Raw genomic sequence first — 27,983 nt, 5'->3', positions numbered from 1 at the left:
CAGCCCATCTGTCTCAGCAGTAGCTTCATTTTCTTCTTCCTGAAGCACATGATCTAATCACTACAAGATTTTAGAATTTCTTCATGCCGTCTTTCTCACGATGTTTCAAAAGCCTCTGCTGATGGCAAATTCCATCTTCATCCTGATTTCATTCACATCTTTGCTACATGCCCACAGCTTGATTTTCCATATATGTAGTACTGCAGATGTTCTTTACTTGGCCTCTTGCTTCAGTCACATCACTCCCAAATTCTACATTGCGTGAGACATTTTGTTTAAAAAATAATTCTCTGTTAACTCCTTGCATCAGCAGTTTTCTGCTGACATGCTGTATTTTTACCCTTTTTTTGTGCTCTTATGTGTGTTGCAGTCTGGTTGGGGCAGGTGAGTGCTTGTATTGTAGCATCCAGTACAGTTGTTACTGTTAACAGTGAAAGTGGTAGTCAGTGCGTTTGTGTTATGATGACAGAAGTACATTACAGTATGCAGAAGAGACATAAATTCAGACCACCTATTTGGTGCTGCAAGTGTATATTTTGGAAGGGAGGAAGAAATCTGGAGGGAGGACGGGTTCTGCATTTCTTTTGAAGTGATTGGATGCAATGAATACCAAGAAAATAGCCGCTTTTTATTTTGCATTTGCGTACAAGCACTTGCTGTCTTGAGCCATGCAGCTCTTAATTGAGCTAGCCAACAGCTAATGTGCTGGCATTCTTCATGCTTCTCTTCTGCAAGAGAAAGCCCAACTTTAGACATCCAACTTTCTGGGTGTGGAATTTAGACATACTTGTAAAATTGTGCCTCACCCAATACATTTGGTTTTGAGAAGCATTAAGTTTGCCGAGTCTTCTGCAAAATGGACAGATGTCAACTTCTGAACATGCTCATTTGGGTTGTTGAGTAAATAACTCTTAAAATCAGCGCAGAATGTCTGTTCTGGGCAGAAGAAGTGTTCCCAACCCGCAAGATTTTCTTGGAGAGACAGGCTCTTTTTCCCACTTTGCGTTCTTGACTGGTAGTGCTCCTATCAGGTTCTCGGTGCTGTCATAACAGTGCACAGGTAGTCCTGTACTTTGTTAATGGTAAGAATATCCACAGAAAGCACCGCATAAACTATGAAAGTTCTGTTTTAAAAGAAAACCTAAAATGAATCAAATGTTTTCCAGAAATGTTCTTTTTCCTCTACGTGTTTCTCTAGCATTCTTGCATTAGCAGATACTGAAGGCTCTGTCTGGAGGAAAGGCTGAAATCAGAAGTGCTGCTTTAGGACTGCAGGCAAAGCATGTCTGCTAAAATTTTTGTGGTATTTCAGTTACAACAGAGAGAAAGCACAGTTTCCAGACTGCAGAACAAACAACATTTGTTAGACCTTATGTTGGCCATAGATTGACAATTTGTGTTGCCCAAGCATAAATATCATGGTGTGAGGAAATGTCTAAAGGTGTGGAGTGAACAGAGAGCAGTCACAAGAGAGACACAGACACCAGCATCAAAGATTAGGAGGAAGGACTGTGAAGCTATGGAAGAAGGTTTAGGGGGAATCCAAAATGCAGAGAAGCAACTGAGAAGAAAACAGCAGACAGATAATGGCATCTAGCTTGGGTTGTAGCAAGGGCTGGAGAGGAGAAAGTTTGAACAGGCTACTAGAACAGGGTATTGCTCCAAAGGTGCATGAAAGATGTATAATTTCATACCATGTTACTATGCTAGATGGTTAAACTGAAGATTGCCAAGTATATAGTGTCTTTTGAGTTGCCTCCAAGGGTACTTTTTGTTTAAAATAACTTCTTTTTTTTTTTTTTTTTTTTTTTTTAATGTTTTGGAGCAGTGTAAAGTCTATGGACATAGAATTAATTCCTCTGTGTAACATTTGAACTGTGTGCTACACCATCGCATTTTAAGTTTGTTTTTGACTTAGTCACTTAGTCCATTTACAATAAGTAATCCATTTTATTTACTAACTGTGACTAGTCAGACAACCTAAATCTTTGCCAGAGCTATTCCAAGGGATGTCCAGTGGCTTTTAAAAATCCTATTAAAAGATTTTGTTTGCAGATGGCACAGAGAGAATAAACCACCCCCACCCCAACAAAACAAACCAACCACACTGCAGTACTTACTGCTCCCTCTTTTGCCAAGGGCAACTTAATCTTAAGGTACATCTATAGCTGAAATCTCTCTGCTGTTTGTAAATAGATCTCTAAAGGATCTAGAGTTCTTGGAGTGGATTTGGGAATAGGAAGTATGAAGCTTTACATATTGTATGCAATTATGATTATGATAATTGTAACACTATAAATGTCACAACTTTGTTGTAAATGTTAAGTTTGAATAGTGTGTTAGTTTTAAGTGTGAACCACCAGGATCAGAAGACGGTTTTGTTGAATGAGTGTAGTAGAGTGCATAATGTGACCTTTTGGCAACTCTCACTATGGATTATTGAGTAAAAAAAAAAGAAGTTTGACTGTTTCGAAGTCAGATTGAATTTGCACAGTTTTAGTATATAAAATACAACATCTGCGAGTGGAACTTCCTTAATAAAAGATTCCAAAAGTAGCATGGAATTCCCCAATGCAAAAGCGGGCTACTTAAAAAACTCTGCTTTTTGAAGCATAGTGCATGTAGGATTACATTTATCTTGTACCCAGTTTGTAGTTTTCTAATGCTAGTATTTGAAAAGGTTGCTTTGTGCTTGTGAATTGGCAAAAAAATACCTTGCCAATATCACATGAGCTACATGCTGCAGCATTGTTTGGAAAAAAAAATCTACAAAAATACATACTGGAGCTAAAAGCTGTTGACTTCTCATCCAACCATGCTATTTGAATTCAGTACTGACATTTGCTACCTTGTCAAGAAAATCTTGAAAATCCTTCAGAATCCTGAGAGGAAAAAAAAAAATTGAAAATTTGAATAGGTAACCTCTTTTGCTCTGTCTCTGAAGAGGCCTGTTCTGTATTCTCCCTATATCAATCTCTTTTTCTTCCTCAAGTATGAAAACAATGTGCGCATTTTTGGGGTCTTAGTAGACATAGGCAAACAGTTAGCATGTGGGAATTAATTGAAAAGCTTGTCTGCGTAACCATGTATTTGTAAAAGCAGCTATAATCAATATTTTTTTATTATCATTATTATAAACAAATTCTGATATGGTGGTTAGATTTGTGCTATAGCCAATGCTCATTCTTCTCTTAAAATAATTATTTTCTTAAAAAACTTCTTGCCTGTATGGTAAACTGACTTTTTTTAACAGATTTTAACTACCTTAGCAGAGTATACACACTTAAGAAATTTTACATCTTTATACTTTGCAGTAGAGCCTCCATCATTGAGTATTTCAATCTTTTAAATACACAACTTTCCTTTCTGGCACCTGGGTGATACAGACTTGATTTCTTTGCTGAAATGTTAAGCCCAGCTGCCTCTTGGCAGGTAGAAAACTGTTCATGTAACAGCAATTTATTACCTCCTTCCTATGTACACTGTACTTGTTAAACCTGACAATAGTATTTTAAAACTTGGGAGCTTTTAAAAGTTTAACTTTTTTTTGTTATTGGAAAGCAGATTACTGGAAGGTAGCTGTGGAGGACTACAACAGCAAATATTGTTGATTCTGTGCCATTAGCTTCTCTCATCTGTTAGGAAAAAAAATACAAATGAAAATAACCTGTTTTTTGGATAAATACCTGTAAATTTCTGGGCAAATGTCCTGTGTTCTAGGTAAATAATTCTTTGTCAATCAAGTTTCCAGTGGAGGCTCTTCTTTGAAGTATCTTTCGTGAGCCTTACTCTTTAAGTTTTTTGACTAAGCTGCTTCGGCTGTATTTGAGTTTAAAGATAAATCCTGTGTTAATGCCCTGGGGAGTCATTTTCTGCCTTTCTCTGTTATGAGCAGAAGACAAAGTTTTGTTAAACCTCATCTCTCTCTTCTCATGTAAGAGCTCCAAGCGAGAGTGGAAGCCTCTGGAGGACCACAGCTGCACAGACGTACCATGGCTGCTCTTATTCATCCTCTTCTGCATAGGAATGGTGAGTAGAACTCTGTGAATGTCTTCTTACATATTCTTATATAGTTTACGAGTTTGCATTCATTAGAAGTTTTAAAATCCTGTAGTAACTTAATCACTGGGTAAGGCCAAGGTATGCTGTCGTAGGAACCATCAGTACAACAGAAATGGGTAATACGTACATATCAAAGGTATTTGGTAAGGATCCATAATTTAATGTTTGTGCCAGTTTTTGCTTCACCTCCTCTTCCTCTGAAACTCCAGTTTCATTTGTAAGTCATTTTCAGTGTGGCTCTGAGGTATCACTTGACTCAGTTCCTTATGGGACTGTGCATGTCCCAGAAATGATAGCTTTGAATCTAGTAAATAGTTCTGCTATTTGCTAATATGAATTAAATGACAGTAAATTTCTTGCTGAGAAACAAAGATTCTGAATGTCAAACAGTTGACACTTTTTTTTGTGTGTGTGTGGAATGCTTAGTAGAAGCACCTACTAATAACAACTGTATTACTAATACTAAGATCTTACCAAGTTATCCAGGCTTTGTCCTGTGTGATGAAATGGTTACTTCTCTCAAAGCAGCCTCACAAGACTATACACTTTATATTAAAAAATCCAAGAGCTGTAAATTAGTGAAAACTAGAAATACACTTCTTTTCATCTTGTTTTGTTTCATGGACCTATGTATGCTGTTCTTTCTAAACAGAGAATGTCTGTCACTGTCTTGTACTGCTGTCTTGCAAGCAGTAGCCCTTAAGAGTTTGGGACTTCTGTGCTGTCAGCTTTATTTTCTACTGTACCTTGGTTTCTGGTCTTTGGAATTATTCCTTTGAAAAACTTATTTTTCTTTCCCCAGAGGATTGTCATTGGCTGTGCTTCAAGTGCAAAGATGAAACTATTTTGTTGAAATTATATGAACTATATTGTCACTGTAATGTGAATATCTTAAAATCATAAAAAGCACAAGTACTTCCTGAAACAAGCAGCTCTTTTTTTGTGGTTGTTTTTTCTGCCTTTCTTGATGTCCTCTGGTTATTCAGTCTGTACCTACCTGTTGCCCCAATTATAAATTAGTCTGCTGTGGGTGAATGTTGCAGGTTTTCCTGTCTAAGCAATATGATACACAATGCACTTACCCTTTTGAGTCAAATACCCTGTTAGTCACTGTTCTAGGGGACTTCACTTGGAGGGTTGGGTACCGTTATGGGTCGAGAGGACATCCCCACGGTGTTGTAAATTAGCTTAGATGAGGAATTGCATGATTTCCCTTAACCTGTGTATATGGAAAAGAAACATTACTGAACCAGCAAAGAACCTGAGTGCTATTGTATGTAAAATGCCTGCTAGTATGTCTTTCACAGAATGGCAAGGATCTGAGAAATTGAAAATGAGTGCTGGTAGTTATTACTTGTGGTATCCTTTTGCTTACTTTCCCCTTGTTCTCACTTTGATATTAAGTCTGTAAGTGCTTTAGTGCATTGGCAAGAGAAAGATAATTCCCAGCTCGCTGTCTGGAGTTTCTGTGTAGGCTGTCCATCAGAAAAGGTCCCTCTCCTGTATTTTCAGACCTTTAAAACCGCCCATGTTTTAACTGTTCCATGCAGACTTTATTACCTGGTATCATCATCTCATCTGATCCTGTCACTTCTATCTGTTGCTCCTCACGTTTGTCTCAGCTGTTTACTCTGCTGCTCCTTCTTAAATCTTAGCTTGCTTCATCTGTAAAAACAGTTCATTGATGGTAGTGGAGTGAGCTGATGGTTCACTTCTCCCTGTCAGTGGTGTTGCTGGAGAGCTAATTATTCTTTTGGGCGAGTCTCCTGTTCGCATAATCACTGCCTTGATCTTGGTTTTGCTAGTGAAGTGTCTCAAGTTCACAGCAAGACCTGCCTGACATTGGGTATTTTCCACATTACTCTGAGTCATTTTGCATTGTCTTGCTCTGTGGCTGTTCCTTTCCTGCATTTGAACCCAGCATCTGGAACCATAGTGGCCCTGACCTGAGCACTTTCTTGAGAGGATTTCTTTAAAAGGAACTTAATTCAGATAGGGTTCCTTATTCTAGCTCATCTTTGAAAGCACATAATTTGAAGGAAAAAAGTAATGATCTTAAAGCAAGAAAATCTGGACTGCCTTGAGTCCTCGAAGATGCATACTAACCCTTAACAACACCAGCTCTTCTTGTAGCTCTCCTTCACTGCCTGCCCTTGGCCCCCCTTCTGCTTCATGCATCACTTCCTGACAATTTTTCTCAAAAACACCTTCAAGATTCTTAACTGTGCTTGGATAATACGCAATGTTAGATATCTGAGTCCTCTTTTGGCTTGTATTAAATTTTATAATTACACAGCATTCTCTCGGATGGTCCTTGTCTTTCCTTTTTTCAGTCTGAAGGAATTTTTAAAGAAACTCTGCTTAGAAATGAATGAATTAAACTGACTTTTCCCAACGGTCAAACAGAACATTACTAAACTGTGGGTTTTTTTCTTCTCCAGGGTTTTATCTGTGGCTTTTCAATAGCCACAGGAGCAGCTGCAAGACTGCTTTCAGGATATGACAGTTATGGAAATATTTGTGGACAGAAAAATGTCAAGGTGGAGGGAGTCATCAACAGTGGTCTGGACCTCACACACAAGAAGTGAGTATGTGATCAAATTGCTTCATTCTGTAAACCAGGAAGGGCAAAACCTTTCTTCCTTTGAGAGTGGTTTTCAATTAAATGGACAAGTAGGAATGAGCTAGCATATCCCTTTTCCCTTCCCCAGTTTTCTCACGTAGAGAACAGCAATCCTTTGTAACAACCAGTAACAGTACTTGGAGAGTATATATTGGCGAATGTTCAGTATGAGTGCAGCTAAGATGTTGAGAAATTTCCCTTTTGTAGAGTCTGCTTCATGTAGGACATTGTATCAGGCTACTGAGAATTTTGTTTGTCTGCTAGAGTTTTAGGTGTGACAGGTATTCTTAGATTTGGGAGCAGGTCTTCGATACCTGCGTAGAAAGTATTCACTTTCGTTGTTGTATGCTCAGTTTCTGCCACTCAGTTTAGGGGCAAATGGGATATATCTGACATATTAAAATGAGACTTTAAAATTTGAACTGTAAGCAAAATATATTTATGTGGCTTGTGGAGAAAATGCACCAAACTTTTAAGCAGCACACAACTCTTACTCTGAGCAGTGTCATGTTAAAACACATACTTACAGGTCAGAACCAGCACAGGTATTTCCTATCTATTGTGCAGGAAAACTTCATAGTGCAGTAGTAGTACTGGAGCTGAGTAACAAGACTTCTGGACTGACAGGTTGAAAACCTGTGAGCATCTGCTGAGGTTTGTCTGCCAGTCAGTGCTCAGAGTGCATCTGTACATCTTGGGTGACTTTAGAAAGTAAACTATTTAGCCTAACCTTAGAACAGTGGTATTAATTGACCAAAAAGATGTTTCTTTCACTGTTGATTACTTCAAAGACCTAAAATGTCTTTAATTTCTGGGCGTGATAGTCTTTTACTTCACACTTACAGGCTAAAAGAAAATCCATAATTTATGTGAATTATTTGGGAAGGGTGCTTTCCTAAGATTTGCTTATTTTGAGTTGCTAGACTGAAGATTTCTAAATATCTGGTTTAAGATTTAATGTGGCTAGGTAGTTGGTGTGTTACCGGAAGAATCTGAGCGAAATAAAATAACCTGAAACTTTTTACAGATTCCATCTGTCAAAAGAGTAATTTCTTAATCTAATCACAGCTTCAGGGAGGGTTGAAGGGTTTAGAACTTAACACAGCATAATTTTCCTGGGTTTTTGTACTTAAATATTTTCTAAAATAAGGTGTATTCAGTATGAAATTGTCATTCTTGTGGTGTGAGAGAAAATGTGCATTTTAAAATTCTTATATAAGTTTAAATTTGAAAGAAATGGTGTCTGAGTTTGTGTGAAGGCAGAGAAACTGGGATACCTTATTGAAATATAACAATTGATAGTGTGATAGTATACATGTGACAGAAATTAGGCCATCATGAGGAGATATGTACCACTAAGTGATTTCCTCAAGTAAATGCAAGATCAAAGGATAGCAAATAAAAATAGGCTGTTCTAAACAGTTAATAAACAACAACCCATTGCTTGTCAAAGTCTTATTAACATTCAAAAGAATTATGTTTTCATAATAAAGGTATCATGGCTTGATTACCTAAGCAAATGAATGGGATATGCTCATATCAACATGAATGGACTTTGTAATCTCTGTTTGGTTGAGAGTGAGGGAAAACCTTCTGCCAAGGCAGATTCTGTAACTCTTCACAGTGAAGTGCCTCTGATACAGTCCAGGGTTACACAGCTTTGGAAGAGACCAGCTCTTATATAAATGAGTGATCCTTCCCACTTGTACAGCCTATAGCTTTTTAGTTTCTTCTGAAAAACTGCCAAGCAAATTATCTGCTTTGCATCTGTCTCTAGCAGATGGGGTTCCTGCAGTGTCTGTGGTATGGTTCATGGGAGTATTTCATGCTGTTTTACAGGAGTACTTTCCAAACAGATTGTAAACATAAACCCTTCATCCTGCTTGTACATTTTGGGTTGTCTAGAGAAGGAAAGGGCTTTAAGCTCTACAAATGTGGTTCTGGAAACATGAAGTTATTCTCATTTCATTCTGCTTGCAGGGTCATTCTGCAACTCTCATTTCCCAGTCCAAGGCAGAAATCATCTGTATCTGTAAATCATCTGTAAAAATAACAGTTTTTTCCCTGTAAATGACAGCGACCCTTAGGCACTGTAATGAGGAAGTGAAATGGATGCGGTCTGTGTGGATATGGAAATCTGGTTGGTAATGGTGAAGAGCAGAGTCCTCACAGTTATATGATTTGACCCATGTGCATTATATATGCTGAAACCAGTGAGATGAAGTGTTGGGAAGGAGGATTTTTACAGTCTGGTCTCATCAACAAAGTATGAATCAAGCATCTTTTTATTTTTACAACGAGAACACAATACAGCTTTAATAGGCTGTGCTCTAGAGTCAGACACGGGATTATCGTCTAGCCCTGGCAGTGAATTCTCATTAAACCTATCTGCCTCAGATAAGCTTCTTTTCAAGTTCTGGCAGTTATAAGTGGGTTAAAAAAATTACCTTTTATTTACAAATTAATGATGGCTATGGCAGCCAAATATAAGTCTCTGAAATGCTAGTTCAGTCTGAATTATTTTTTTTATCACCCATACTTTGCCACTTGGATAAAATTCAGTTTGTGCTGTTCACTCAAGTACAAGGAGATGTGCATGTGCTGCTATAGGGAAGAGTTACGGTGGTATTCCACCTTAATAAATGCCTTTGACTCAGGAAAATCCTTGGGGCTTAGGTAGTGGGAAAACCCAGGGAGAGTTTGCAGCACACATGGTTGAGTGAAACTGTATATGCCCTGCCCATAATTTGTTTAGAGATGTGATCACTTAAAACTCACTTCTCCATTATTGTGATAAGGCGCTTGTAGATCACAGCAAAGGTTTTCTGTAAAGTACTCATTTGCCTATAAAGAGGTGCCTTGAGGGTTGACAGAAAATCAGTGACACTGCTAAATCTAAGAGCATACAAAGTACATGAAGGTAAGATAGGCTTGTTTGTATGACTTGCCACAGTGCTTCCAGAGTAAGTTGCAGTGTACAAAATAATGATGCCTTTTGTCTTCCTGTTTTGCAAGGTGTCTTTACTGATTTTCTCATGGGCATGAATAGGCAATAGGGTACTTGTCTAGTAAGCTACTAGAAGTAGCCAAAATTTGGTGAGAAGCCAAAATTTTTGAAGCTTTTTTTTTAGCATCTGGTCATTTTGAAATTATATTTTTAATTAATTGCCTAGAAATAGGGATTTTTCTTTCAGAAATGAAAAAAGAAATGTATTGCAATGTAAGCTTGAAATGGTAAGAAAGCATAAGGCAGGTTATCCTATAGATGTGTGTAAAAAAAATAAATTAATTATGCGTTTTGAAAAGTTGGAAGTTGTACTGAAGTTCATTTTGAATTACGTGCCCGAGGATGGACAACTTCACCTTATTTCCAGAGACCATGAGTTTTGCAAAGTTAATAAACTCTTTCCTTCCTTGCCTTCATGTACAGGATTCAGCCTTAAATTAAAGATGAGCTTAAAAATTCTAATTTTTTGGCAACAGGAGGTAGACATACTAAAAATTACATGCAGTTATTTTTACTCAAATAACTTTTTCATCATGCTGTATTTCAGAAGTTCTTTTAACCAACTTTCAATTTTTCAAAAAAGAACAAAGAATCATAGAACCATAGAATAGTTTTGGTTTGAAAGGACCCAAATAGGCTGCCCAGAGAGATGGAGGAGTCTTGAACATCTCATCTGGAGACATTCAAAGCCTGGTTGCAATCCTGTGCAGCCTGCTCTAGGTGAATCTGCTTTAGCAGGGCAATTGGACTACATGATCTCCAAAGGTTCCTTCCAACCCCGACTATTCTGTGATTCTGTGACTTAAAGACCATTTAGTCTACTTTCCCAACCATAGGCAGGGACATCTTCAACTATATCAGATTCCTCAAAGCCCTGTGCAGCCTGACTGTGAACACTTTCAGGGATGGAACATCCACAGTTTCTCTGGGCAGCCTGGTCCAGTGTTTCATTACCCTCACAGTAAAGAATTTCTTCCTTCTGTCTAATCTGAAGTGATTGTCCACCTGTACTTGGCACTGGTGAGGCTGCACCTTGAACCACCTTGAACACTCTGTTCAGTTTTGGGCCCCTCACTGCAAGACAGACATTGAGGTGCTGGAGCTGTATCCAGAGAAGGGCAACAAAGCTGGTGAAGGGTCTGGAGAACAAGTTCTGTGAGGATCAGCTGAGGGAACTGGCGTTGTTTAGCCTGGAGGGAAGGAGGTTCAGGGAAGACCTTATTACTGTCTACAACTACCTGAAAGGAGGCTGTGGCAAGGTGGGTGTTGGTCTCTTCACAGGTAACAAGTGACAAGAGGAAATGGCCTCAAGTTGTGCCAGGGGAGAGGTTTAGGTTGGATATTAGGAAAAATGTCTTCACCAAAGGGGTTGTCAAGCATTGGCAGAGGATGCCTAGGGAAGTGTTTGAGTCACCAGCCCTGGAGGTATTTAAAAGACAGGTAGATGTGGCAGTTAGGGACATGGTTTAGTAGTGGACTTGGCAGTGTTAGGTTTATGGTTGGACTCGATGACCTTAAAGAACTTCTCTAATGTAAACAATTCTATGATTCTAAATCTACCCTCTCTTAGTTTAAAACTGTTACCGCTTGTCCTATAATTATAGGCCCTCATAAAAAGCCTCTCTGCATGTTTTGTATAAGCCTCCTTTAAGTACTGAAAGGCCACAATAAGGTCTCTGTAGAGCTTTCTCTTCTCCAGGCTGAACAAGCCCAACTCCCTTAGCCTTTCTTCATAGGAGAGGTCTGCCAGCCCTCATTATTTTCCTGAGCTTCCTCTGGGCCCACTCTAACTGATCCATGTCTGTGTTGTACTGGGGATACCAGAGTTGAATGTGGTCTGCCAGGTGGGGTCCCATGAGAGCAGGGTAGAAGGGCAGGATCACCTCCCTGCTGGTCATGCTTCTTTTTGTACAGCCCAGGATACAGCTGGCTTTCTGGGCTGCAAGCTCACATTGCTGGCTCACGTCCAATCTTTTGTCCACTAGTACCCCCAAGTCCTCCTCTGTAGGGCTGATACTTTGTAAAGATGCGTAAGATGCTTCCTGGGTTGTAAAACTAAATTTCCTATAGCAAACAAATTTTTATTTGCAGTGTTGAAGCATCTCTAACAATATGATTATTTGTTTACTTTAGTCTGTGTATTGCTGATGTAGTTACTTTCTTATCAACAAATTAGTCTATTGTTGATTCTAAATAACTGAAATTGCAGCTCAAAGTGTGTAAGTATTCTTCTAGTGAGAAACAAAACGTCTTCTGTGGTGACACAGCATGGAATTTTCTGCAGTAAAATCACTTACTTTCAATAAGTAAGCTTTATAAACAAAAACTAAACCACCTTTTTCTCTGTAATGCTGTGCCTAGCATTTTGAGTCTTGTTTTAGCAGCTAGAAATTAAAAAATTCTTACTTCTCTCTTCTAGATAGACCATGGATTGAAGCCACAGGTTTGATAGGTTGGTGTTCGCTTTGCAGCTGCCTTACTGCTGTCAGAACTCTCAGCCATGCAATGCAGTGTTTGAATTACATGTGTCTGTTTAAGGGTATGCCAACACAGCACACTTCTGTCAAAACTGCATATGGCACTATAGTTTCATTGTATTTCTAAATTTCCAGACGTGAGTTAAAATTGTAGTGTTCATTTTACAAAATATTCTAATTTCTTCTGGCCATTAAAATTACAGCTTGGTCCTTGAGTTCAAATCACTGTAAAAGTGGGCTGTATTCTAGCTTCTTAATGCTGACTTCCTTGACTTGGTTTCCTTACGTAATACGTGTTAAGGGACATTCAGAGGAGCCTCCTGTCTGGCCACTGGAGCCCAGCTCGATACATCGGGGTCTCTGCCTGGACTGAGGGATCTGGATGGGACACTGACATAGCTGATTACATGGATTAGCGTTGACAGGGTGCTGCTTTAAACAGCACCTGCAATGTGGGACTTGCATAAGCACAACCCCAAGCAGCTGTGTCCCTGCTGCTCCTTGTGGGCTCTAAGAGACAGACAGTCACCAGTGCAGGCCCACATGTGACGCTCTCCGGGTTTACAGGCACGTGTGCCTGTACAGATCCTCCAAGTACCAGCAAAGCCCCTCGGCCCACCCAGGCCCTCCTACTCACCCCATGGATCCCCCCTATTCAGCAGCTTGTGCATCTTGGTGCTCACTGGCAAACATTAATGCTGTGTTTGCTTGAGTGTTTGATGCTGACCGTTGTTGATGATCTACCAAAATACTGGCACAGACCTTCCATCCACCTGACACTTATGCCTGGACCTAGAGCCTCCTACTCACCGGCTGGTACAGCCTGGAGTTTGCTGGTGAGTTACACATGCACACATGTGCTTTGGGAAAGGTACACGTGCTCTTCCCCTGTCAACAGCCAGCACCACATGGACTGTGACACATGGTCCTGCTCCAGCCACTATGCTGAGCCCTTTCACCTCTGTAGCTGTTTTTTTTGGGGACACTATTCCCACCCCAGTGGCTGGTGGCCAAGACTCCTTCCTGCCTTTGTCACTTGTACAGAGACTCCATTCACTTTTGTAGCTGACACCACAGGCCTGGGGCACCCACACCCCTGGTCTGACTCCACTTTCTGGCACCAAATATCACGCTGCTTCCCTCAAGTAGCTGGCACTTAGTGCTTACACCATCTGTGCGCATAGGATAGAGCCAAGAATTATGCAGAGAAAAAGTGAGTTAAGAAAGATTTAGTAAAAGGATATGACAGACTGCAGTGATCAGGTACTGGGTTCAGTCAGACCAATGTATTGACCAACTTCCATGTAACTGTCCCCTTTTACACCCCTTTCTGTCCGCCCTTCCTCTTTTTTTTTTTTTTTTTTCTCCCTGAATTCTGTCCCAGTTCCACTGACCCCTCCTGCATCCTGCACCTTCAGATCCACATCCTTAAGCGTTGCAAAGTCTCTGCCTGCAGTTTCTTGACAGCCCATCAATTATTGTGATTGAACAGGTTTGTTTCTGGGTATTGTTTCCATTAACATTAACTGGTCAAGTTTTATGTCTGTCTCCCTCCTTTTCTATATGGTCACAATTTGGCAGGGTGCTTCCCCAGATAATACTGAAAGATAAGAATTCTCTCTGCATATCCTTACCAGTTGGTGTACTGACTAGATTTGTTTCCATCATACACCCCCTTACCATGTGGCAGCCAGGTTTGACTCTGTGGGTTCTTGTTTGCAGCTGTTTTGACTAGATGCCCTCAAAGGAGCAGACATTCTCCTTCTATGTACCCTGACAGTGTGAAATAGCAACTGTGGGCACTTGCTTTCATGAAGAGGAAGCTATGACAGAGTATCCAGTTAACACAAGTATTGTATGTTTTGGTATCAGCTCAAGAGTATTTTCTTCGAAACGAAGGAAAACGGTGGAATTAGTGGCTTATTGCTGACATGCAGTTACTTTGGCTGTGTCTGCAGGTCAGAAGTTTTCAAGTTTGCATTTGGCTTCTTAGACTTCCATGATCTATGGAGTCATGAGATGTTTAGTATATATTGAGTAAAAAAACCTAGAAATAGTACTGGGTAATTTTCATAGATGCACGCACAAGGAAAGAGAATGTTTTAATAATGCAAGTAGTCTATTACCGCATTACAGGTGATACAGATGACATGGGTTTTGGTGGACTTTCAGGAAGTAAGACTGTGTGTACTAAGTACTAATAATTCCTGTATACTGAGATTGGATAATAGAACAGTCTTTCTGTGGGGGAAAGTTAGGCAGTAATTACCGTATAGACTGAAAGTGTTCAGGCAGGACCTAAATGCTTTCTAGGAGCAGAAGAGCTTTTTATTGATTACAGAGTGAATTCCTGTTGTGAGGACTGCAAAAATAGAAATGGCACTTTTTTATAGCAATGATCTTTTCCTACGGTGATGTTAGATAATACAAAGAGTGTATTTCAGTGCATACTATATCACCAGAATAGTAAGAGTTTGGAAGACTTGTTCACTATAGAAAAACATCCTGCATCTTTATTAGACCATGAATGGACAGTGCTGTAGGGTAAGCATTGGTGATGAAATGTGTATAGCCAGGAGATGACAGTAGGGAGTTATAATATGTACTTCACATGTTGGATTTTAAATGGCAGTGACTCATCATGGTAAGTTAGCAAATAAAATCTCTTTAAAATAGCACACTTGAACATTAGGTTGTTCTACTTGAAATATCTGAACGATTTTTATTTCAAAATAAGTAGTAAACTAATGTGCTCTGTCATGTGGATTAGTGGGGTGGAAAATCATTCTAAACCAAAAAGCTGTTCTTAATTACTGGCATTATGTAATCATTAAAATAGCTGCATTTTTACAGCCCAAGTATAACCTTATGGGGTTTGTTGGGTCTTTTGGGAAAAAGTTGTAAAACTTGAAGTCATGTTTAAGGTTGGAGTGAAGCTTTTGTTTGTGAATGTTTAGACTTTTATCTGTGAAGAGGCATCATAGAAGTGCTGTTGTTTTTATGAACACTTGAATGACCTGGAATCTGGTAGAGTTAAACATCCTTTCTGTGTGATCCAGAAGTATATAAATATCTATATGTTTGTGTTGTATATGTTGAGTGCGTGAATTTTTTTGACCCACAAAATTCTGCTAATATCGAATTTCCTGTGTTTCTGGGTAGACTGATGGTTAGTCTTGGCTGAATCCTTTAGGTTGTAATGAAATTGATCTTGTTCAGTGTAATTTTTAATTAAAATAGAAGTAACTTTTCTTTTTCTTCCCTAGGTATGTGTTCTTCTTGGATCCATGTAACATTGACCTGGCACATCAGAGGATCAAGTCTCTTGCTTTGTGTGTGTCAGCTTGCCCAAGGAAAGAACTAAAAACTCTGGCTGATATTCAGAAATTTGCAGAAACTAATGGTATGCAAACCCCATGTCTGTTTTTGTTCAGGTACCAGATGTTTTCATAGGATTAAAAAAAGACTCATGTAGTAGCTGAATTAAAAATTAAATGTAAGAAATACCAATAGAAAGAAGGTGATATTTTTATGAAGCTAAAATGTTACTATATCTTATTTATATATACTAGGCTTTTATACATACTAATATTAATACTGAGTATCAGTATGCTTCTGTTTTGTCATGTTTCGGACAGTTTTGAAAGACCATCTTTAAAACAGGAGTACAAAATGTAACAAGAATTTGAGAGAATGTCTGGCTGTAGGGTATGATCTCAATAACTACAGAAATGTCCTGACATTGCTGCTCAAGAGTAATGCTGTTGAAATGGCGACATGTATATGGGGTTAGCAAGAGCAGTGCTGCCACTGTACGGCACTTGCTGTCCAGAGTATGGCAGTGGATGTGAAAATACTCCTGCCTTCATTCAGTGCTACAGTGCAGTTACTGTTTTTTTGTTTTCTTACACTTCCCTTTTTTAAAGAAGTGTAAAAGAAATAAACTGTATTAATAAATGTTTTTCTCTGTAGTAATAATACTGATATTACTAGCTCAATTCATATGTTAACACTGCATGGAATAAAATGCATTTTGGACCTTCCAAAAGAAAGTAAAGGTAAAAACTTTGAGGAAATTTCAGGGGTTTTCAGCTGTTCACGTGGGAGTGTTTTTTGTCCTAAGCTTTCCTACTTAGTCTTTTAAAATGCTGTGAGAGGATTTCTTTGCATGGTACTTGGCTAATGATGAGTCAGTCTGGGTGACCAAGTTCAAAGCAGTGAAACTGATTACTTTTCATAGAAGGAAGGGGGATGTCAAATTATGTTCTGATAGAAGTTATGTGAACGCTTCTTGTTTGAAAAGCAGAGTGAGTTGAAGTGGCATTAGGACACTGCTAGTGCCCTTGAGTGGCCCACTGCATTGTGCCTGCATACGTGTGTGAATGAGGGAGCTGAACTATCATGTGGTATTACAGCATGTGTGGAGCTGCACCAGCATCTGTGCCATTGCAGTGGGTGTTCTGGGAATGGGAGCTTCCCCATGTGATCTGTACGCTGCTGTCAAATGCAAGCCCACAGTGAAACTAGCCAGTATCTACAGTTCTGCTCTTTACCCTGTATCTGAACACGCTGTGTTTTTCTTAAACTAATGCAAGCCAGTTATTTGTTGGTATGAAGTCAAGGTCATTAGTAGTGTTTTTTAAGTACCTCTTGAAGTAATGAAATGCAGCCATGCCTTGTTTTACCACAAACGTTATTTCTGTGTTTATAAGTCAAATATTTCATTAACTGTGCCTGAAATACGTTCAGTATAGCCATCTTTTAAAGTACACCAAACCCATTTTCCTAAAACATGCTGTGGCTTGTTCTCATGATTCTCCATTCCAACTGTATCTCCCTTGGTGTTTTAGATTTTAAAACCTGAAGGTAAAATACGGTTTTTTTGAATTATTAATATCACAGCCAGTTGTTTTGATTTATAGAAGCTTGGTCAAAAGTATGAAACCTGGTTTTGAACAGAATTGTTACTGAGTTCAATTCCTAAGTTTCATTATATGATACTGTACTTATCAAAACCAGGTTCTAACCTAAAATGAGCTTTCCTTTTGTAGATGAACTCTGTTCAAGACTGGAATCACACAGCTCAGAGAAATACTTACGGTTATGTTTCTGCTTAAATGTTCACCAGCTTGTATGGGTTCCAAAAAGTGATGGTTTCCAGCAAATGAACTGCTTAAGTATTGATCACCTTAAATATTGCATATGTATAGTGAAAGTTCAAGCATGATTCAGTCTTGTAATAGAGCAAGAACAGTGATTTAGCACCAAAACTATAGTATTAAGTAAACAGAATCATTTTTGAGAGCCACTTAGTAACTATGATAGGGGGTTGAAATTAATTAATCCGAAGAGGATGTTTGGCCTTCTTTTTCAAGTGACCATAGACTCCACTGTAAAAAGGATAATAAAGCAATGTGAGAGCTTTGAACATGACTGTGCAGAGCTTAATTGCAGTTTGTTTGTGATGATATCTAGTTAGAATTTAGAGTTCACCTGTCAAGTTCTGAAGAAGGAGGGAAAGACATATGTGTTTGGTTTCTTGTGATAAATGCTGAATTTTCAGTCTTGCAGCTTCTGACGCTCAACAATAAAACCATCGTAATTTTTTTAATATGTGGGTAGAGAACGCAGTCAACTCTTAACTTTGCTCAGCTGAGCCTTTCTGAAAGCTTTAACTTTTCCTGCAATGTGAAAGTCACAATTGTGCTGGAGATAAGCTCTGTGTAGGTTGTTGCATATACATTTGCAGAGTTAGCCATTTTCAGCTAGCTCACATGCCATCCTTGGGAGCACCTTACTTGTCCATGCACCTTGGAACTCTTTGATAAATTACTGTTTAAGAACCCTTCCAGCTCAAAAAAGTTCTCTGTTGTGCCTCAGTCCATCAAGAAGTGGTATGATAAGTTCAAATAAAGGTTTTTTAATCTGAACATCTTTATCAAAGGATGCAACGTAGTAAAAGATACTACAGCATCCTTATATTGATTAATGATTTCATCAACATCAAGTATGGTCTTCCAGCTGGCTTAGAATTTACGGTATCTTTCCCAACGTGGGAAAGGCACTTGATTCCCTCTACATAACGTGACAAGAACAGCCAGCCCCTAAGGTTCAGAGCAATTATGGCAGTGCTTTTACTTGTTGTGCAGTACAGCTTGTATTTTTCTGTAAGCAAGATTATAAATAAGCATTTAGGGCAGGGAAAATGCTTTCTTGAGGCATGAAGATCATTTCATGACAAAGCAGCCTTTTGGCTTCCTGAATCAGTAATGATGCACTTGCTATTCTGCTGCAATTTGGGAAAAGGAGCTGATTTGGTGAATAACTCTGCACTATTTCAGGAAAGTAACTTCACTCCCACCCCCATCCCACTTACTGTCCCACAGTCAGGTCCTGCATTTGCAGTATCTTGCTGTATAAGAAGTCAATCCCTCACAAAGCTTGGTTAATTTTAGAAAAACAAGAAAGGGCACGCCTTTAAGCTGTCAGAATAATTGACACCCAGAACATTGGGAACCAGTTGGTACATTTTATGAGAGGAGGAAAAAGGGAAGAAACAAGCTGGGCAGTTGACCACTCAGATCTTCAGCCTGTGCAAAGGTGCAGCTGGTAAGGTATAGGAATGTTCTGGAGCGACTTCTGGAGCTGGTGCGGAAAGGCATAGTGATGCAGAAAGACTGAGAGCACGTTCTAACAGTGTTCTCACGCAGCCATGCTGATACTTGAGTTTGTAGAGCTATGCGTTGGACACAACTGAGAATACTGTATATTGCAAACTGGCTGCTGCTGGTCTCCCAAGGATTTTTCTCACCTGGCAGAGGATCTTAGGCCAGGAGTACTTGCAATTTGTTTTTGCTGGTCTTGGCACTTAAAGTATGGATTTTGAGTAATGTTGACTGAAAGCTGTTTTTTCCAGAGAGCTGATTGATGCTTCAAAACTTTATGTCCATGAAATATTGCAGTGCTGTTTTCAAGGACTTGCCAAAGCATTTTGGAAATGTCCTTGAAGACATAATTCATATATGACTGTGCCAAATGAGTAATGAAATGTCATTATTAAAAAGAGACACTAAACAAGTGGGCACAATTTCTGTTGTGTTTAATTTAGTAATAACTATATTGACAGGTCATGGTGGGAACTGATATTCCTATCTGTTCTGTAAATGTCTGGATGCACATTTACGAACCTAAAATGAAATTTCTATTTTACGGCATGTTGGCAGGCATCTTCGTTCTTAGAATTCTGTAGCTAGGCCAGGCTAGTTGAGATCTGGGTGGATTTAGATAGAGCCAGAGGTAAAGCTAAATGAAGTCTGCTACAGAGACTGACCTGAAACGATAAAGAAAATCAGTCTGGCTAAGTAAGAGTGGGTCACCTCTCTGACCTATGGCAAGGAACTGTAGGGGAAACAAAAAGGATTTTTCTTTTGCCTGAAGATAATGACATCTTCTTGTGTGGTAATCAAACTATGTCTTTGCAGTTACTGTTGGTACTTGCCTTAGAAACAGCAGTTACATGGGTTGCTGCCAGCTTCTTGACATTCTTCTTCTGTTCCCATCCCAGCCATCCTCCCTCCTCTTTGTTTTTAGCAAAAGTGTGCTGGTTAGAATTTAATCCTTTGCTTGTGATTTTCCTGAAGCCTGTTGTACCATATTAGTTCTAGTTGTCTTATGGGTAAAGAGATTCTGCACCACTAGGTCTCTGGAAACCTGAGTATAGTTTTGAATGTCATTTTTTGAATGGCTGGAATAAAAGCACACTATGACTGGTATGGAGTCATCCACTGCCACTTTGTCAGGGTTGTCTTGTGTTGGAAATGGATCCTCTAGTCAGAATGAAATTGTTTTTGCAACAGAAGGTGGCTGCATGTGGAGTCTTCCAGAAATACTGTGTTGTGTTATGATTACATTAATAAACCATTTGGAAGGGGGGAGGAACAGTGAGGTAATAAATCTTGCTGTGGATACTGAATTATTTAGAATTACATGAAAAAAAAATCTGGTATCAAATGTAATAGAATAAAATGTCAAATGGAAAGGGATGTGTGCAGAACAAAGGCCTGGGAAACAGCCATTGTTAGGTATTTAGCATTTTACTTTAAAATGGTTATTGATACTTGGGAAAGATTGTGAAGCTACTGAGGATCATCAGGATTAGGTGGAGTGACAGCATTGTCTGAAAGTGTACTGTTTATTAATTGTGAAGAGGGAAAAAGTAAGGACTGTATTTTGTGTAAACTTGCTCTGTTAGCAGCATAAGGGCTGTGTTCTGGTCTTGACAAAGTGTTTTTTTTAAAACTTTTTAAACTTACACACATGGACACACATACAAATATGTTCTCAGTATATGTACACATACTGAGAAGGGAAACAAGGATGATCATGAGGAAATGATTCTTCTGCCTGGAAAAGAGAAGAATATCAGTAAGAGGAAGGTATGGGTATACCCAAAAGCAGCAATAGCTTAGTTAAGGTTTAAAAACCCAATGTTCCTTGATCTCATAACCTGAATACTATGAAACTAGAGCTGAAAAATTAAATTAATAGGAATCAACCAGATTTTTTTTCCACACTAGTTATGGTTAACTTAAAAACCATAATGCTATGAGGATATTTTAGATACCAAAAGATAAACTGTTAGAATAATAGTGCTTGGATATTAAATGGGAGGTTAATATTCAAGGATATCCTTGAGCTGTAAGTTGTGGAGAGCTATAAATACAGTAAGGGAAACATCTGGAACTTAACTATATGGATTTTTAATTTGATTCCAGAGTAGCTGATTTTATTTAGCACTGGAAGAAATATGAGTGGAGTAACGGGGAAATTAATACTTATTTTCAACTTTCTGTACTGTTCATAAGAATGAGGGATAGAGAAGAGGATAGTCTGGGCTTTTTAATTTCAACTCAAAATATGTGTATATGAATTCTGACTGATGTTTGGGGTTTTTTTTAACATACAGTTGTAACAGCAACTGTGCTTGGCTATTGCAGTAGTTGTCTTTGTGTTCTCCAGTTGTGGATCTAACTAGTGATGTTTTGTGTTGGGTTTTTCTTGGAACATTCTTGCAGAAGCTACATAATACTTACTTTCACTTCAGTCCCACATTTATTTATTAAAGCAAGCTTCATTTTTCCTGCCCTCTGATGCTCACTTTCTAAAAGAAGTGATGGTGTGTCTTTCTGCAACAACTAGATGTTTAGATATGTGCAATCCTTGCTTTCCTTCCTTCAAAACTCACACTGTGCTTCTGGAAGGCACCAGTGGATAGATCCAAGGAATGAAGCTTGCTTTCTTTACCAAGAACAAATCTGTTTTATTAATCTGAGAAGTCCTGACTGCAAAGTGGTCTGTCCTGTGCCTTCCTGCCCATCTCAAGGTATCACTCTTTTTCTGGGCCCTTTCTGCTAGGGCCCGGAAATTAAATTTAGGTGTTAAGATTCAGCTGTATCCTTGTTTGACCTTCTGCCTCTATTCCCGCACCGTTTGCAAAAGGCTGAGCTGCAATGTTCAGGTATGTTTGTACAGTCCTCAGATGCTTCCACATTAACCGCTACCTCAGGCTGTATTCAAATCAATGGCTAAGAACTCGAGGTTTTGTTCTCTCACTCATTTCCAGCTCCGATGCTGATCTATGCACAGCTAAATGCTACTCCATTCTTAAATGAAGCATCAAATGTGAAATTGTCTGCTTATGGAATGTTTTTGTTGGTCTAAAAACCTGTGGGCAAATAGGAAACTTATACAATCTATAATAATATTTTTATTTAATAATTTAAATTAAATAATATTTATACAATATATACTGAACTTTATGTAAACTTAGTGCTTGTGTTCTGAGTAGAATTACTTCCTGTTTTTGTAGACAGGGTATAATTACAGTTGTCAGATGTACAGACAAAGAATGAAGGAAGTCTGGTCAGCATTGGTGTTATTTCCTTTCATGATGGCCTGAACCTTTTTCCACTTGGCAGGAGTTTGCGAAGAGAAGGTCTTGTTATTAGTCCTTGGTCTAATTCTGAGGTCATGCAACATCGTTCTGTTACTGGCAGAAGTCAGCAATAGATAGTAACATACCATCTTCTGTGGAAGTAGTGCTTGGCATCCTACTTGTTCTGTGGGTTTGAGCTGTGGAATTTGCGGCAGAATTCCCTACAGATACAGAAGGCAGTGTTTTACGCTTCCACTTTTCTATGCCATGTTGCTAGTCCGTAGTATGCTAGGATAATATGCAGTTATTGGTGGCGTACCAAGTTCTCTCATTGTGTGACACTCCAGACTGGTAATACGGTTGAGATTAACAGTTTAGAACTGATAGTTTGACAGATAGATTTGAGGCAAGCTCTGGAGTCAGAACAGGAGAAGAGTGTTAAGTATTTTGTCCTTATTAGAGTCTGGGAGCCTTGTCCTTCCTGAATACCAGTGAATTCCAGCTCTGTCAATATCCACCTGTCAATACATCTAGCTTGTATTGCATGGGTTGGTCGAGTATAATTGTCTGAGTCTCATGTACTCACAATGCTAGCTATGTTTTAGTTGGTGACACTTGGTCATAGAACACCCAAACCCCAAGAGTAATTAGCATTGTGCTAGAAGTACAGAGGCCAGTAGCTGTGATTTAAACAGTCTCAATCCTGCTAACATTTCTGCACGTTTCTGTCTCTGTATTTACCTGGAGTTTGACTCCTGTGTTAAAGGACTCATGTTACTGATGGAGTTAACAGGATGTTGCTTGAGAATGAGAGAGAATGCTTAAAATGGAGTAAGATGTAGAGTTTTTAAAACTATAATTTCTGCTTCATCATACGGTCTTTTAGAAGTCAGTTATGTCACATATGTGCATATACATACTGTCAATCAGACCCCAAATGGTAAGAACATACATGGAGGTTCATATAAATCACCGTATCAAAACTGCGGTTTCTAGTCTCTCAGTCTGTGTTTTGCCACATGCCTCTGAAAGGAGGAATGTAGAGCTGCTTGGAGCTGTGCCTAACTTAAGCAGAACATATTCGTAAGTTCCTAAGGTGACTGTACTGCTCCTGGTACTGAAGATACCCCAGGTTATCTCTGCACAGTTCTGTATTTTTCTGCTGAAATCCTTTACTCTGAATATGAGTCCATTTTTTTGCATCTGAAAGCCCTTGCTTTAGTTCCTTCAAACAGTGTTGATAGATGAGTAGGTACCACTGAGCAGCTCAGAATGGGAAGCAGAGCCCCTGGTGTTCTTTCCACCACTACCATTCAGGCAGCGTTAATGTCAGTGGTTTCTCTGTGGGCTAGTCGTCTTAGCGGTTGACTTAGGAAGTCTTGCCATTTCTCAAGCTGAAAATTTTGATATTGATCGTGAGGCTGATGTAGCAGGAGTTTTGTATGTTTGTTTAGAACACAGCAAGTACAGGAAGAAAAGCTGTACTGGAGCTCTGGTCTCTAAGTGTAGTTTTATCTAACCACCTTAGGTTAGTATGGAACTGTCTGTTAAGGGCACTGCTATGGAAAGGAGGGGCTGTGTCTTGTTGTTTTGTGTACTATGTCCTCAGAGCATGCAAGACCTTTAATAATTTGCCTGCTCAGTTGGAAAGAATCTTTGAACTAAGATTTAGTTCCCCACCTTTGTCCTGGCTTTCTACAGCATCTTTACATCATTTATGCTAACTGTAGCTCTTCTTAGGAATCCAGAGGTAGCAGCTGTTCAGCTTTTTACTAAACTAAGTCTAGCCAAAACAGAAAGAAGGCTTTTAAAGGAAGTAGTGGCTGTCGTTCCTACAGCTAGGTTAAAGTTGAAAGTTTGTCTTTGGAAATACTTTGCTCCAGTCATGGCTCCAGATTATTGCAGTGGCTGGAGCAACTTTTATTAATGGAAATAAAACCATGGAACAGAACTGTGCAGAGTCTCCAGGATACCACTTTGTAGGTGAAAGCACCAAATACAGCACTGTGGGATCAGTAAACTCTTGTGTGCTCACCATTAGCCTGGCACCTGTTGCTCCACATAGTTCAGAAGTATTTTTCTTTAAGGTTACAACATGTTGGGATCTCAAATACAGTCCCTGTAGGACAGTTAGTGTTGTTTGCCTAATGATTTCTGCAGAAGAAATACATGCATTGCTGTAGGAAGCAGAGGATGTATTACTTCAATGATTTTTTTTTAGTTTGTTCTCTGAATTCTACCCATAATATTTTTGAAACATTTACAAATTATAATAATTTAGGAATGATAGTAGTGTCTTTGGTACTTGTCTCAGCACAGTAGATTATTTGAATTCTTCTTTAAACTTTTGCAGACCTTGGAAACTCAAACAGCAATAATAAGGCTGGCTGTGCTAAGACAGTCTCTACTAACCCAGAATAACTGATATGGGGTGGAAGGTTTAGGAATGCAGTCCATTATTCCGACTCTTACCTTACAAAATTAAAACTTTTATTTATTGATGCACAGGGACTCTTTTGTTAAGAAATTGGTTTAAGTCTGATGTAAAGTGACACATTACTTCAGCTCACATTTGGGTTCTAGTACTCCTACGAAATATTAGAGAAGTTGGAAGGTTTTCAAAGGAAGAAAGATATATGGGAATAGTAAAAACTTATTCTGCTTTATTATGTAGGACAAAAAGACAAATAAATCTCATGGGCATTATTGCAGCTATTGGGCTGGTAGCTCCATTAGATGCAGGGTGGCTATGTCCCTTGTCTGTCAAGCTCCATGAAAGTATTTTTCTGCTTGGCTGGGAGTTGAAAGCAGCACACTATGTGAGGTATGTAGCTGAAGGGAAGAGATCCAAAGGAGCTCTGAGAGCAGTTCCAAGGCAAGAGATAATAGTGGCAGCCAGAGCCGTCCACTGCTCCATTGCATGACAGGAGGGAACATGCCATTTGGTTTCAGAGGGACCTGGCAAGATGTCTCCGGTTTCCTCCACAGCCAGGGGTTTGTTGGGTTACCTTAGTCTACAAGTCCTGCTTGAATGGCTTATGATCTGGGATTTGGTTTCTGCTTGGCTTGCATTTGTGATCCAAACAGAAGGTCTTCAGATACACATTTGTGCAAAGAGCCTGGAACCTTTTTCCCTGGCCATAGTAAGTTGTATACCCATTTTCTCTTCTGTGCAAACTGCTAGAAGTCACAAGGGAACATGGGCATCCACAGATCACCCGTGCCCCATAAGCTTATTTAGGTGTGGGGGCCTCTGCATAAGGTAATTATAACGTAGTTCTACACTGGTAGTGCAAAATGACCAAGCTGGCACCAAACATTCTCTGTCATGAATCTGAATTCTGTTATCCACATACAGCCCCACACACACACACTTCTTCCTGTAGAAGTTCTTGTTCTCATCATAGAGTCGTAGAATAGACTCATAGCCTAATTTAGGTTGGAGAAGACCTTTAAGATCACTGACTCCAACCATAAACCTAACACTGCCAAGTCCACCATTAAACCATGGCCCTAAGCACCACATCTACATGTCTTAAATGCCTCCAGGGCTGGTGACTCAAACACTTCCCTGGGCAGCCTCTTCCAATGCTTGACAACCCTTTTGGTGAAGACATTTTTCCTAATATCCAACTTAAACGTTCCCAGCACAATTTGAGGCCATTTCCTCTTGTCCTGTTGCTTGTTACTTGGGAGAAGAGACCGACACCCACCTTGCTACAGCCTCCTCTCAGGTAGTTGTATAGAGCAGTAAGGTCCTCCCTGACAACCCCAGATCCCTCAGCTGATCCTCATAAGACGTGTTCTCTAGACCCTTCATCAGCTTAGTTGCCCTTCTCTGGACACACTCTAGCACTATAATGTCTGTTGTGCAAAACCAGTGTTCACAGTGTGGCCTCACCAGTGCCGAGTATAGGGGGACGATAATTTCCCTAGCCCTGCTGGCCACACTATTTTGGATACAAGCCAGGATGCTATTGGCCGCCTTGGCCATCTGGGCACACTGCTGGCTCATGTTCAGCTGGCTATTTACCATCTTTATAACTTAGCTTTAAGCCTATATTCAAAGCAAAATAAATGTGAATATCTGCAATCTTCTTTTTCCTTCTGTTTTTAAGATAAACATGGGCGTATCTCTACTGCTGCCCCTCCATCAAATTCTGGCATTATTTGTAAATGTGCTTGATCCAGAAGTTTTTGTATCTATAAGAACAGATTAAAAAAATTTTGTGGCACTATAGAGCCTTTTGTCCAAAAATAGTAATAATTACTTTTAGACACTGTGTCTTCAACTGCAATGTAAGGAAGGTGGTTTCGTCTGATGTCTGTTTATCTGGTACAATGTTTTCCACATAAGCAATTAGAGGCATAAGGATTCATATAAACAGTATAATTGAAAATGAAGTTTAGATATTTTACCTGATATCTTCTCTTTGCAGGAAATCTAACTTTCTTCAATGGTGTATTTGGTGTTTTGGACCTGGCCCCAAAAAACTAATTCGTAGAAGTGGTATTTAAGTAGTGTTCCAGAGACTGCATGGGATAGCCTGCTCAGCTGCTCTTTGTCTTCTCTTTCAGTCTGTAAATAGAAGATGTCTCTTCATAGAGGTAGCAATGTGGCAATGGTAAACAAGATTTCTGCAAATAATATTCTACAGTATCTACAAATAATACTTCTGTTTGATGTCACGCAGGCAAAGATAAAGCTGTCTATCAAAAGTCTTGGTTTAATTTGGGTAAAAGTGTGTATGTGTTATCTAGATGCGCTTTATAGAACTCTTTCTGATGAAGTATTTCTGGAGAGGAGACTTCCATAATGGAAATAATTGAATATTTATAGGGATGATCAAGATGTCCTTAGTTTATTATATAGGAAAAAAGGACGTGAAAAGCTGTATATCCAGTGCGCTTGTGCTGGGGAGTAAGCAATCTGATAGCAAACAAGCTTGGGAAGAAACTCGTCTTTGGGTAGGCAGCTTATACTGTTGGAGGCTTTCTTACCTCTTCCTCCAGTTTCTGAGGGACCCCTGCGCCAATCTGGTTTGGCCGTTGCTATATTTCTAGAAGCATTGGCTCAGATGTTCAGTATCTTGATTATAGACAAATGGAAGGATATCTGTCTAGGTAACATACTTCCATTAGGCAAGTGTCAGGTACTAAGGAAACCTTAAATTATATTTTAATTTTGTTGTAGGCAATTTGATCTTTATTGTGTTGCCAATTTGTTTATGCAGAGAGTTAGCTTTGTTAGAAGTTTTGGACATCTAATGCAGAGCTTGTGTTATTTTTCAGCCAACTTTCTAACTTCAGCAGTTTGGTTCCTTTGTTTCTCCCTCTGAAGTCTATAGAACATTTGTATTTTGAAAACACAGAAAAAATCCCTAAAAAACCACTTGAACGTTTCTGTAATGAATGTTGTCTTACGCAATATTCATGCACTAAAAATAATGGAGAAAAAAGTGTGGTGAAGTGGCGGGGGAGGATGACTTCAAAGTGCTTTGTGTTCTTTTTTACACTGCATTGTGAATTAGCCTTTTCTGCTGGAATACACAAATGTTGGAAGACCCAAAGCTAGATGGAGTGTCATTCTGTTGCACTGAAGCCTATGTTTGGCTTGATTCACTGTTCTGTTATAGGAGGAACTGTAGCATAACTTTGTGGTAATAACATGCAGAGCTGCAGAATCAGGATGTGTATCAATTTTAATGCTTTTTGCAAAGAATAAGAATATTTGGTTTTTATTTTTTCCCCATCAGTCTTTTCTTTTTTTTTTTCCTTTCAACAGGATCCACTCTGTGTAGCTATGAACTACTGCCATCAGAATACACTACAGACCCAAGGGCTGCCAAGTTATGTCCTAAATATCCTGTTCCAGAGAGG

The 27,983-nt window shown here is 39.2% G+C and overlaps 1 protein-coding gene and 1 long non-coding RNA gene across 4 annotated transcripts in view; one reads left to right on the top strand and one right to left on the bottom strand.

Annotated features, from left to right (window-relative positions):
* The window catches only part of LOC308056665, a 383,794-nt gene that overhangs the window by 76,691 nt on the left and 279,120 nt on the right, over positions 1-27,983 (bottom strand). The window lies entirely within an intron of this gene.
* The window catches only part of SLC44A1 (solute carrier family 44 member 1), a 64,302-nt gene that overhangs the window by 14,635 nt on the left and 21,684 nt on the right, over positions 1-27,983 (top strand). For all 3 annotated transcript variants that reach the window (XM_080372380.1, XM_080372379.1, XM_080372378.1), the window contains exons 2-5: positions 3,940-4,029; positions 6,504-6,646; positions 15,436-15,572; positions 27,889-27,982. In XM_080372380.1, coding sequence (XP_080228506.1) covers positions 3,940-4,029; positions 6,504-6,646; positions 15,436-15,572; positions 27,889-27,982 — 464 coding nt within the window. The remainder of the gene's footprint in view (positions 1-3,939; positions 4,030-6,503; positions 6,647-15,435; positions 15,573-27,888; position 27,983) is intronic.

This window comes from Falco punctatus (assembly GCF_963210335.1).
Source record: "Falco punctatus genome assembly, chromosome: Z".
Taxonomy (NCBI): Eukaryota; Metazoa; Chordata; class Aves; order Falconiformes; family Falconidae; genus Falco; species Falco punctatus.
This window is presented reverse-complemented; position numbering and strand designations above follow the sequence as displayed.